Here is a 13,471-nt window from a genome sequence, read left to right as displayed (position 1 = left end):
TCTGAAGTGTTTCTAAAACAGCTTCTCTGTAACATATGTGCAAGACATAAAGGTTTTATTATCGTAAGCATGAACTGCATAATTCTCTCTTGGTTTTGCTTGCTATAAAAAAGGTACCATCACTAAATCACAGCAATAACATAACTCCGTTACCTATCTCACCTGAAAGACTATCTCAAAATCAGAGCAGTTGCAGTTTGATTCTGTTAGGACTGGTGACAGAATTAAAACTTGTTTACAAAATAAGTACAAAATATTTGTTTCCTGGAAACATGTGGGGTCAAACAATTTTATATTCTTTCAGCCAGCCCCAAACATATTGTCTACTTTTCTCTGGCTTCTGCTGTGAACCTCTTTGGTCCGTGTCTCACTTTCTGGTTGGTCTGTTCTTATGCTCCTCCTGGTTTCTCCACCCCTGTGCCTTAATCAAATAATACCTTGGCCTTGCACCTAAATAGTTCAAATTCCATTGTGACATCATGTCCCTTTACTTTGGACAGGGACATGTGCTTAACTGTCTCTTGCCACCATCTAAAAGAAAGGACCAGAACTGATAACAGTTCCAAGGAGGGTTATCCCAACCAGTAACAATGAAAATATAAATATACGTATAGTCAGGCAGCTCAGGGCTCTGATGGCTTTAGGTTAAGGTGTTGCCATGCCCAGCATCTTCTGCTGGAATTTAGGCGCCCTGTAACAGGGAGGGCTCAACAGGACAGGAGAGTGCCTCACTTAACACCAGCTTAAATCTATGCGTTAGCTTAAACCACTGATGAGGCTAAATGAATTCACAGCTACATCTGCTGAGAGCTATATCTGCCGGAGCCCAGGGCTGAGTCTGTGGGTGTTACTATTCCCCTGACTCAGACAGAAATATCTCCCGATGCAAACACAGGCCTGAGCCCGTGTGGAGCCCCAGCGCCGGCAGTGGGGCCCACCCGCACGGCACTCCTTCAGGGATCGGCACCCACGTGAGCAGCAACGGCAGCTGATGAGTAAGGCCTGCTGCTGGATTTTGGACTGTGCCCCATCCCTGCAGAGCTGTTTTCGCCTCATTATGATGCACAGTGAAACATTTAGAGATGACATTCCACCCCACTTAAAACCAAGGAAGAAGGGAAAAAAAAAAATCAATGCCTAATATACGAGCAGAGATGTATTGGGGGACTGATAGTGGTGCGAGGCAGAGGTTTGTTTTCAGCTTGCACAAGACTCTCAAAATAATTAAAGCATTTTAGAAGGAAACTGATAAGATGCGGCAAAGTCAGCATTTGCATGTACATCCAGATTATATTTAAAGAAGAAATATTAAAGGAGCCATGTTAACTATGAGGACTTGAAGACAAAATCTTGTCTAAAAGAGTTCCACCTGATTCATCAAGTATACATGAAAGGTGCATCCCTACATTCAGTGTGCAAAACCTTCCAGATGAGTCATTAATAGGGCTTATACATGCAACAACTTCAACACATGAAAAGGAAAGAAAAGATTATGTGACCTTCTTCTGCCTTTCTACAGCATAAAACCCCTATAGCCAAGGTAGTAAGTAATTTCTACATGGATACCCCAAACTTTCCATTGAGCTATACGTAATGTAAAGGGGCATTCAGTCATGGCTGGATTTAAGGTGATGGCAAAACTAACACAGCACCAGAGAACTTGGTGTAGGCATTCATTTCCCTCCATGTTGAAAGCACCTGCCTGCCTTCTGCTGAGACACAATCCTGGCACGTTTTGTGTGCCCATTCAGACACATCAATATTGTTATCTTCTCCCTGGTGTTGGTGGGGATACACTGTACAGTCAGACAAGAGCAATTCATCTGCTGTGACTGTGTGTCCCTATACAGAATAACCATACACTCAAGTTGTATTCATACCTGTTATTTCCTGCTTCAAAACATTGCTATGCATTGCATAGCTGGAGATTTCACCCTGTCTTTAACATTAATGAAGCAATGCTCATTACCCTTCCAGACTAGGCAACAACATTGTTAAAGATGTTGTTGAAGATGTCCCTGGCTCATTGCAGAGGGGTTGGACTAGATGACCTTTGAAGGACCCTCCCAACCCAAACTATTCTGTGATTCTATGGTTGTATAACATTGGCAAATTCAGCATTTTTCATTTCAAAATCATTAAGCATTATGTTTATAATTTCTTACTACAGTACTTAATACTTTTCAGTCAGACAGCACGCTTCCCCATTTTCAAGGGGAATTAGGAAGCTGATGAAGCACTGGAACCACCAGCAAGCAGAGCCACCAGTCTCACCCTACTGCACCAATTGTATTGCGAGAAAGGTCGAGCGCAGGGAGCCAGACAACTCCCTCGCGAATTATTTCCTTGGGGCGGTGGAAGGGAGCGTGCAGAAGAAATCCTCCCAGAGACAGAGGCCGTCAGCTCAGGGCCAGCACCAGACACAACAAAATAGTCCATTACCCAGGGTGGCAAATCTCCAGGGGCGGCACCAGCCCTGGAAAACTGCTGCTGAGCGGAGTCTGGGTGTGCGGAGCAGCAGGTTTGGCAGGGAAGGGAGGTGGCTCTTCTCAGCAGCTAAGGGTTGCACCCCTCGTGTTTCAGCAGCAGCTGGTGCAGACAGCCCAACTTCCTGGGGCTGCCAGCCCTCAGCAGCTCCCTTTGCACCAGTGCTCACCAGTGACAGACCACACCGTCTGCCTCCTCCACAGCTTCTGCAGCTGCGCCCGCTTGGCATGTCGCGAGATGAGCAAAAAGAGAGAGATGATCCACCAGCGCTAGAATAAACCTCCTGCTCCAGGCTCCCAGATCAAACTCTGTTCAGACCGAACCCATCTGAAATACCTGCAGGTCTACACAGCTGCAATCGCAGTTTTCAGGCTGCAGCTTCTGCTACTAAAAACATTCTTATATTTTATTAGAACTAACTGATTAAAAGGAGTTGCTCGTTTGACACGCAACACCCTCTGAATCCCTTAGGAGCCCATTCTCTTTTTCAGTAGGGACCAGCAGCTCGTTGTCAGCATCCACAGCCAGACGATGCCTTTAAACACATCCAGTCCCACCCTCCCAGAAGCAGCAGTGGTCCCTGTTTCCCACACACATCCACCTGTCCAGGTCCACACTGCTCTAGGAACCTCGGTCCTTTTTACAATCTTTATTAGCACTTTAGCTAATGTCCTCAAGTTCAGCTGCTCTTGTGCAGCAGCAAATTCATGGCATTTGCTGGTAAATGCCATTTTTTCACACTGGCAAGTAAAATTTCTATATGGTCAAATTCCTGCAGGCTGAATTTTGTGTGAGTCAAAATGCATATCTCTAATGTTGCCATATGTGCATCACTTACTAGTTTTACTGTTGTTATCTTTCTCTTTTTCCCTACAGACTGCTGCTTTGGACTTCTTGAGCTACAGGGAAGTATGTTTGCCAGCAAAGCACATTCAGGTAGGTGGTGACGCTGCAGCAAATGTGATCTCAGGATGGTATGTGAATATACTTGGGATGGGTTACTCCTGATGTTACACCCACCTGTGACTATCAGAGGTGAATACCTTCTTCAAAAATTCACTACAAACACTCAGACAGGGATAGTTATGGTCCACGCCTGCTTGAATCATTCATTCTCTGTCACTGAATAGCTTGACTGCTACCAGAATAATGTTATACTAAATTTTAATGTATCCTTTTAAACTCACCCCTAGTTTTTAATACACCTAAAGTAACTGCAAAAGCCAATGCTATTTGATTGACATATCAATAAATAGTTTCTCAATAATATCTCAGAGTATTAATTTTTGAATCAGAAGCATTGCCTTCAGGAATACATTCTGTTCTTGAACTCTTCATTGAAGAAGTTTTAAAAATCTATATTTTTTATAGCCACCACAATAAACAAGTGCTCCCTCACCCCTGCTTCTCCTAGAAAACCCATCCACTGCTATATTCACTTCTCGTCAAACATTTGGTTTGTTAGGGACTGTTTGGCAGCCTGACAGCAATCTAGCTTTTCAGTGTGGACACCCTTCGTTCCTCTGATGGGTCAAAAAAACTGTATCTGGCAAAGATAACCACACTGGTTTGATAGCACTTGCTCAACACATAGGTCTTTGTGCAGCCCAGCTGAGGGATTTTCATTAGGCCATGCAGAAAGCTCCTTCTCTACCAAGTATCTTTGTAAAAGCCCAACAGTGACATCCATGTACTTTCATATTCACCAAGTAAGCGAAAGGGGGAAACAATCTTCTCCACGCATGCATGCACTCCCCCCCGCCACGCTCAGGCATCTATTTGGCTAATAATTTCTTTGGAAATTCACATAGTTTTGAAATCACTGATGAGTAGCTCCTGTGAAAACTACCTCATTTTTGAAGAAAACACCAGCAGCAATTTGCTAAGCATTGCAAACTATGTTGGCCTTGCAAAGGCCACAAAAGAGAGACTGGTCTCTGCCCGTCTGAGTGGCATCAAGAAGGACAAGGGGTGGCCACTCAAAGCACATAGCAACTTTGATACAGAAGAGATTGCTACAGGTTAATCTCCTCGAGTAGCAAGGCATAAAACAGTTTCTAGAAGAGAATAAATAAAAAATAAGTGATTGTTAGAGTTTAGGGCTAGGAAGGATTATAGGTGTAATATTAGTTGTGGTCCAGTTAACAGAAATGCTTCCATCACAGTTGCAAGGATCAAACCTTTGGGGTTTTAGTCTTGGGGCAGTAAGAAAGGCACAGGAAAAGAAAGAGCCATCTCTTTCTTCTCAAGCCATCTCCAACAGCAGCTATTTTTATTTCGCTGTTCCACTGAGCTACAGAAAGAGGCTTAGTGAATCTCTACACCTCAGAGCAATTTACAAACCAAACCTAACACCACAACCAACAAACGGGTCCTTCATACACTTCCAGTAACACTGGAAACAGTGCCAGAGCAACCACCAGTTCCAGACAGCCCAAAAGTCTTGGCAGAATTGAAGTCAGGATCCAAATTTAGCAGCTAAGAGCTGCATGCGGTGGTGCAGGTTATGAAAGGAGAAAGCAGACTTTCTCAGCTGTAGAGCCCGGAAGCAGAACAACTCAGACTCAGCGCATGATTTCAGGTAGTGACCCTCCCTTTATAAAGATAAAACATAGAGCCTTCAAAAATCTTTGGAAAGCAGAGGATTCACAGTGATGTCCCAAATGTACCTGATGTCCCAGGGTCAGCTGGAGTGACCCTGGGGGCAAGCAAGGAAAAGGCTTGTGCCACACACAGGTTCACAGTGATTGCAGAAACCTCAGAACAAAAACTGAGATGCTTACCTCCTAGAGCATCTTGCAAAGAGGATATACTGTAATGTAACAAACTCAGTGATAACTTCTCAAAACAACATCTAATGACTAACCCACAGCACTATTTTATGCTTTTCAGTGAATTGTCAATTCTATAGTCACACTTCCTATACAGCATCTCATTCTACTATTATTCATGTTAGCCCCATCAGTCACAAAATCACGTTATGTACTTAGAAAGGCTTTGACAGCTCTAAGAATTCAACGAGACAAAGCCAGCAGTGAATGCTTAAGTAATCAGTTCACATTTTACCCAGCCTTGCAAAAGCTGAAGGATCAACTGCTGTTTTGCTGTTGTAGTGGTTTGCCTCCTAAAAATGCTTGGTTGAACTGGCATAGCCCATGCACTGACACACAGTGCAGCAGGAGCCTTGTGCTGATGTCCTCATGTCACCGAGGGGGTACACTGGCACTCGAGGGCAACGCTGGGAAACAAAGCCAAGTCTCTGCACTCTGTGCTGCTGCATAACCTTGTCTCTTCTACCTTCACTTCTCGACAGTTATGGATTTTTCTTCATTTATCTGCACCGCAGGAGTGTTCTTAATAAGTGTTAGAAGGCACCCAGCCCTATAAAAGGCATTAATTATTCTATTACAGGGAGAAGTACACAGATAATAGACAGATTAAAAGAGCTTTCTCTCCAGCTTTTACTTTCTGTTCTATAACATTTTCACCCTCAAAAACAAGGACACAGCCATTACCTGTTTCCACTCTAAATCAACTAGTAATCTACTGCTCATAGGTGACAAAAGGCAGTGGGGTCATCAGCTGAGCAAATATGGTCATTTTTCCAGTAACGTGTGGCACTACAGTGCGTCATGGCAGGACAACATCCACGAGCACATCAAAGCAGTGTTCTGGACGTTAGAATAAGGCTTGTAAGGTGATGATCTCAGACAAAAGACCCTGGAAAGCCCCCCATTATCCTAAACAGATAACGCAACGTAGCCTCTGAACTAACCAGAACTTAGTCCTCTATTTTCCTATTTTGTGATGTTTTGTTTGTCTGTCTCCAGCTCTAATTCAGACAAAGCTGATGGAGTTGTGGAGGCTACCTGTCTCCTGCTGCTCTGCTGCTGATCCATCCTCTCAGTTGCCATAGAGACCAGATTTGGAAGCCATGGATGGGCTCAGGAGAGAAGCCACCGGCAGGCTCTCCACTGGTGGGCTCCAGCAGGACGTTTCTCAGCAGCTACTGAAAGAGTCCAGTTCAGTCTCTGAAGGTGAAGAAGAGTCAGAAGGTGCGAACCTGGTGGCGCACGAGACGGACTCGCACACACATTACATTGCCATTCAAAGAAATTCCAAGTACTACCGGTCCATGAGGCTGCCGAGCAGAGGGAAAAGAAAACCTTCAAGAGAGTCAATGCACACAGAATGTGCTACAGGTGAGTACTGACCCAAACAGCATGATGCTTCCTTCTCCAGTGAGATTAGGAACTGTAAGAGTCGATGAGATTAGAAAAGGGACAGGGAAGGTAGAAAGCGGCTCAGCGGTGAGCACACTACTGAACACCCCTGCCCTACGCCACAGCTGGCAGAGGGGTGCCATCCTGCTTTGCTCAGCCCGGAAATGCAAAATGGTTGGATGTTTAAACATGCTTGATGGTGGAGAATCTCAACAAATGTGGGACTCTGCCCTGCCAGTCCTCTGCTTTCCATGAGAAAAATAATTTAAACAGGGAAAGACATGAAGCTGTCAAGAAATAGGAACTTTTCAGCATACAGAAAGGACATACTCAAAAGTAGTGAGATCTATACAAGTAACTGCAAGCTGAGCGGCGTATAGGGGGAACAGTCAGCAAAAACAGAGCAGTACGTGTAGGGACCAAGCCTGTGGAAACTGCAGTGAACCATTACAAGAGGGGACCAAGTCTTATCTGAAAATGCAGTTGCTGCCACCGTACATTGAATACAGCTGTAAGAAACACCTAAGCTGCTTTTAAAATCGGAGGCTGAAATAACGGGAACACCATCCAGAACATACGGGCACTCGGGCCTGGCTTCAGTAGAAATGGAAGGAGTTGGCTTTCTCTGAGCATGAACAGTAGCATGACTGCAAGGCCAGACTTTCACTGAGCTGGCACCTCATCTGAGCAGCTGCCTATGACAGCAACGAGAAAGAGATGAGAAGCTGAAGAGAGAGCCAGGAAAGGAGCTATCACAACACACTCAGAAGCACTGGAAACAGGGCTGCAAGGGAAAAATGGAAGTGGTTCTAATCTAAACACTAAATGAGAGAGACCTGGAACTCTGAACACAGAAAATGTCCTTTGCTTGATCTCCCAGGAGTTCAGAGGAACTTATAATCTAATAGAAACAGTGCACTGGACTCTGAACTTTGGCTAGCTGCATGACTCAAAATGATACAACACTGCTCCTGATGTTTGAGTGCTGTGCAAGCCACTGAAAGCTACTGCTTTGTTATGCTTTACTAGCACACTGCTTCAGCCCCTGAAAGCAGACCAAGTTCTCTAAGAAAACAAAGAACAGACATCTTCCACCCTAAAATAAAGGAGGTCTGGGAAAAGTCCCCAAGCAAATAAGTGTGTCCTGCCTACCTCACCAAGGGAGACACGCTATTTTAGCAATATAAAGGCCCATTCAGCCCTGTGGCATGGACAGAAGGAACGTTCCCTCCCTTCTCCAAGTTTCCAAGCAGACAGCAGCAGAGCAAAGGGCTCCTGTTTAATATTCTGCTACTGTTGTCAGTGAGGTTTGTGGATAAACCGAGCGTCGCCTATGCCAGAGCAGAGCTGCTCTCCACCCTGCCAGAGCAGAGCTGTTCTCTCACCGCCTTCCCAGAGCACTGCTGCAGAGCAAGCACGGCAGAGACTCGCTTTCTTCTGCTCCCCAAGCGTCACCGCGTCCAGACCGCTGCTGAGGAGGCCCTCTCACCTGCTCCTGCCACTGCGGCAGGACCAGCGCAGAAGGACGCACCTTCTTCATGTATCTGCAGCATCACGGCATCAGGACAACGGCACAGGAGGACAACCCTCCTATCTAGCCCCTGTCGTTGAGGAAGGACAAGCTAAAACAAGGGCTTCTCTCTTAGTAGCTTGTTAGAGCATCCGCAGAAGCTGACCTGCACTTCACTCCCACACCCCCTCTCTGTGTCACCACTGCTGAAACAGGATCTGTTCCAAATAGGGCTTTTTCTTCCATATCTGCAATCGTTCAGCAGGACGCGCTGGGAACAGCATTTCTTATCTCCAGTCCGCACAGCAGGACCTGAGCTAGGAGCAATAGCTCTTTCTCCAGCATGTCCGTAGCAAGTCCAGCTCAGAGCTACAGCTTTTAAATTCAGCTAAGATTGTGTAAGCAGCTCTTCTACCCTCTCCCTCTACTCCACTGATTCCATCCCCTCTCCCTGAAACTGGACAGCGGGTGCTTCTACACCAGCCTCATTTGTAGCAGAACCTTCTTCTGACAGCATTTGCTGACGTGCATGGAAGCCAGGGATGGGTGAGCTCTTTTATCTTGACTTCAAACCCATTTGAACAGCAGCTATCCAAGAGTCTGACTCAAGCTCAAATGTTAACCTGTTCTCATTTTGCTTAGGGAATGACTGGGGGGGAGGAGAAGGGAAGGAAAAAAGAAAGGAAGAGAGGGAAAGATACAGGGGAAAATACAGAGTAAGTACAAAACAGGAAAAATAAAGACTCGAGAAACGAGAACAAGAAAAATAATGTACAAGAATGTAAATCCAGCAGAGAGAAAGGTTTTTATATAGGCACCCTTTGCACCAGCCTAGCTTTGGCTTATGGCCTAGGAGCTGTAAAACATAATAGATGCTTTCCTTTAACTGGAAAAAATAGTTTGTTTTTTTTTAAGCAATCTCCTCTGACAGAAGGATAAAATGTTTAAACTATTCAAAAGGCAAAGACAATAACTCACGCTAGCGTTTCATAAGCCTTTGGCACTGTTTTAGGGAGTTTTCAAAGTCTGGATTTCACTCTTTCCCTCTGAAAATCTGTAGCATTGATTAAAAGGGTGGATCAGAAACCAGCTTCAGTCAGAGCATTGACCTGCCTGTGCTGTCACCAGTTTGAAATGCAAACAGAATTATGACTTAGACCAAAATATTTCTAATAAAAACCAACAAGGCCATTTATCAACAGGCCTCAAACAACAGGAGGTTTCATTTGAAAAGTGAGATGCATCTTCTCCTGCCAAGTACTGCAGTAATAAGCCATGGACTTAATACAACTTTGGCTGCCTATAAAAGGATCAGAGGTTCATCTGAGGGAAATTGGAGAAGCAATTAAAAGTAAAGCTCCTGTCTCACCCAAATCTAGCCTTGATTTATCCAGTAAACTGAACATCTACTGTGTGCCTGAAAGCAGAGCAGTAATGAAACCCTGACTTGGAAAACCAAATATTTCCACACACAGGCAGGCACAGCTAAACCTTTTCTGCTTAAAGAATTGCACTGAAAACCACTGATGTTGGGACCAAATTTTCAGTGGTGAGAGTGCTACTCGCATACATAAGGACTGATATTGTCCATCTACCTTCACCTTTTCTCTATTGCATTTGCAGCTGTGACAAAGCTGTACAATCTTGCACTGTGCAAGCTGATGACGCTTCAATCTTGTTTGAAAATCCAAGCTAAAATGTAGGCATCCTTGTGTCTGTGGTCTTCCTGTTCCCTTTGGTGCAAGCAAACCACTACCTACAGTAAAAGCAAAGATGACCCTTAAGAAAACTACTATTTTAACACCTTCTTGGCTTCCTCTTACGTTGCAGGTTCACTCAAAAACAATGAGCCTGTCAAAGAGCCTCTGAACGTTTTATCTCAGAAGGGATCACCATCTCCAGTAAGCTCTGATGATAAGGCAACGTTAGAGGAACTATGGATCCAAAGGTAAGTGCTGGAGAATACAGGCAGAGCGAGAATGCTTGTTTTGGGAAGGACAGCTGGACTAAGCTATAGCTTCTGATCCATGCCTTCTCACCCTGACTCATAGTGCTGGTTTCAGTCTTAATGATATATACATAGTACTAGCGCCATGGTATAAAGGGTCATATCAGTATGAGTTTGAAGAAGACAGCGAAGGAGAAGCGGGGGAGGGAACAAGAAGACTAAGGGGAAGACAGAAAAAAGGGGAATGGGATGTAGGATTGGTCAGTGGTGTAAGCAAAGCGGGCAGACTGCCTTAAGCAGCTTCTGGAGAGAGTAAGGAGAGCCTGTGGGCATTTCCGTACGGAGCATCCCAATGTAAGGGTGATCCCATCCTCAGCCTTCTCAGAGGGCTCTCCTGAAGCCTGTTATACAACCCCACATAGAAAATGGGATTTTATAGCTGAGGAAGTAGGTACAAAGATGTTTTCTAAAGTATTCTTTCTGTTTGCTGTTTACTTTGAAGAACTGATAGGCAACAGAGGCTTTCAGTGAGGTAGCTCTTTTGCTTAAATCCTTCAACAACCTAGATCCAGCAAAAGGCCCTGATCCCATAAACCATAAATTTACATACATCCCATAAATTTACCTTTGCCCTTGCTTTCTTGCTGTTGCAGCCAGGCAGGGAGAGAAGCAGTTACCTATCCTTACATTTTCTAACATGTGAGTGAGGTATTCTCCCAAACACCCTCTCCAGCTCCTCATCTCTTGTGTGTATGACTAAGAGATAGTCCCTACCTTGTACTGTAGAAGATCAAGCTGAAAGCACTAAATTCTTTCCTTCTAAAGGTCCATGCGTTATGCTGCACTGTGTGGTCCTAATTATCGAGCCCAGCTGTGTCGGTGTAAGGCACAGTACCTTGCCAAGCAGTTTTCCTGACAGAGGGGACTCCAGTAAAAAAAGTTTAGCCAAACTGTCAAGTTGCATTTAAATAAATTAATTGCCCTGGCTAAAATTCATTGCCCTTTGGCATTAAACTGAGCATATGAAACTAGACAGCTAGAGTCTGCTGCGATGTCAAACCCACCTGTCTTCCTCTCCTTGCAGCATAATCATCACTGTCAGTTGCTGACATCCTGACACCGCCACTTAGGCAGTTCTGAAATGAGCAAATTCTGATTCTCCCTGGAGCTGGAAACAATAAGCCTGTGCTGGGAGTCAGTTTTATCAAAGATGCTGCTGTGCAGAGAGCTTGACAGGTCAACACAGGTTCTAAGTCATGTGTCTGCTAAAAGCAGGCAATGCTGCTGAGGGGCATCATTTCTTGCAACTGAGAAATTTGGCAGAAAAGGAGACCAGTGTTCCAGCTCAAACTAAGCCCGTGCACTCCTCTTTCCTTCTCCAAAAGATCAGTTGTAATTTATAAAAGAACCACCAGAAATCTGCATTGTGAAAAGCCTTCAGGAGCCTAAGGATATTGCCATTATTTGCAGTAATCACTATTCTCCCCCCTTCTATTGGGAAAACAGGCCATTGTGCAGATAAGACATCTAAAATGGTCTCAATAAATGCATCTAATCTCTCCCTAAACCAATAAAACTGGTACCTGTCAGCTAAGAGTTCTTCTGAAAGCAGAAGCCAGCAGTTCTGCAGAAAGGACAGTACAGGCACGTCTGAGCAGCACTGGGAAGGTCCGTGGGGTTCTCAGAAGTGAATCACACAGTACTGAGGGCAGGTGGGGCAGGTGCTGCATCTCTTCCCGTTCTGCAGTGTCCTACAGCAACTATATAAATGCAAGGGCTGGGCAGGCACAATCCCTTCTCCTTGCATGAGATAACCAGCAGGTCTGACATGGATGTGTTCTTCACAGAGGACAAAACACAACTAGAGAACATAATAAACGGCTCAGCAAAAGGAATAATTACTTGAATTTTGCTCAGATGGGATATATTCTTTAATGCTGTGATTAAGGAAAAGTACCATAGTCTCCTTCAAACCCATGGGTGACTTGAATCTGTGTCATTCGAAGCTCTGAGAAGAGCAGAGTAGTTCACTGATCCCAGAACACTGGTGTCTGAAAACAAGATGACCTCAAACATTATTGTTGGTGTTCCAAAATCTGCCATACACCCTCCATAAGGTACTTAGGAGTACTTTTCTGCCTAACTATTCTCAAATTATTTATTTCCCATGACCTTTCTCCGATCGATCCCCAGATCCCCCAAAGCACTCCAGAGTTCTCCACAACATCCCAACGTTCCCTCCACTCTTCTGCATTGTACAAAGACCCAAACCCTTCATGTGATGAGCTGCTTCCCAACAACCCAGCTGACTTGCCCTGAACATCTCAGTGCTGAGCTTCTAGCACAACTTCTGGTTTTCAGAGTAACCAAAGCCAAAGATCTGGAAGGAACTGAACTCAACAAAAGCTGCTCTTTCCCACTGTGATCAGTCCTTCCAGCTCCAGAGTGCCAGCAGTTGTACAGACAGAGATCATAAAAAGCCATCATAGAGGAACATCTACCCAGGGTGCCCATCCACAGCTGTCAGCCTCAGCTGAAAGCAGCTCCCACAGAGACCAGAAAATTGGTCATTTCAAACCCTAGAAAGGAGATTCACTAATCAGTGTCTACCCTTTATTACCAGCTAATAGGATGTTGACTTCATTTCTAATACAATACAATACAGATGTTTTAGCAGCATGACTGTATTATTTACCTACCATTTCCCACTGAATTAGATTCAAAAAATGATATGCCTTTATTGTGGGCCACTAGATACAGTGGAGGAGAAACTCAGTGTGAAATTTCATGTTGCAAAGCTCTCTGCGAGGTCATTGGTCTACCAGTGCAGAGCAAACTATTTCTTCAGGCTGGTTATGAAACCCCCAATTCAGAGAAATGAGAATAACCTAAAAATTGTTTGATTGCGTTTGATCTAAGCTCAAAGAGTAGAAGCACTACAACAGTGAATACGAACAGTCACCTTCAGGAGCAAGAGGGAATTTAATTTGTTTGAATTCCTGCAAACACGTGTATTAGAAACATTATGCATGTGAGATAGTGTAGCACTCTGAAAGATTCGCTTTGTGTGAATTTGAGTCGGGTTCTCATAGCACAGCACTATTTGTCCTGGGCAGCAGAGGGCACTGCTTTTATAGCCGGAATTAAGCAGAAAAGCTGGGGAACCTCCAGAGAGGCCAAGACCTGCGTTGCAAGGGGCCCTATACCATGCTCGAGCAGTTTCTTTCTAGTTAAGAAATGAATTTCTTATAGTTACCTCTTCTCCATGCTGCCAGCGGTGCTTCAATTTGCAAGTGGTGAAGT

The 13,471-nt window shown here is 44.6% G+C and overlaps 1 protein-coding gene across 1 annotated transcript in view; it reads left to right on the top strand.

The window, feature by feature from the left end:
• The first annotated feature begins 6,421 nt into the window (after positions 1-6,421).
• NGEF (neuronal guanine nucleotide exchange factor) overlaps positions 6,422-13,471 on the top strand; it is a 37,120-nt gene continuing 30,070 nt past the window's right edge. Inside the window, exons 1-2 of the mRNA XM_065640334.1 lie at positions 6,422-6,689; positions 10,051-10,168. Of these exons, the coding sequence (XP_065496406.1) occupies positions 6,422-6,689; positions 10,051-10,168 (386 nt within the window). The remainder of the gene's footprint in view (positions 6,690-10,050; positions 10,169-13,471) is intronic.

Source organism: Caloenas nicobarica, chromosome 8 (genome assembly GCF_036013445.1).
Source record: "Caloenas nicobarica isolate bCalNic1 chromosome 8, bCalNic1.hap1, whole genome shotgun sequence".
In the NCBI taxonomy this organism is placed as follows: Eukaryota; Metazoa; Chordata; class Aves; order Columbiformes; family Columbidae; genus Caloenas; species Caloenas nicobarica.
Note: the sequence above shows the minus strand (reverse complement) of the source record. Positions and strands in the feature narration are given on the sequence as shown.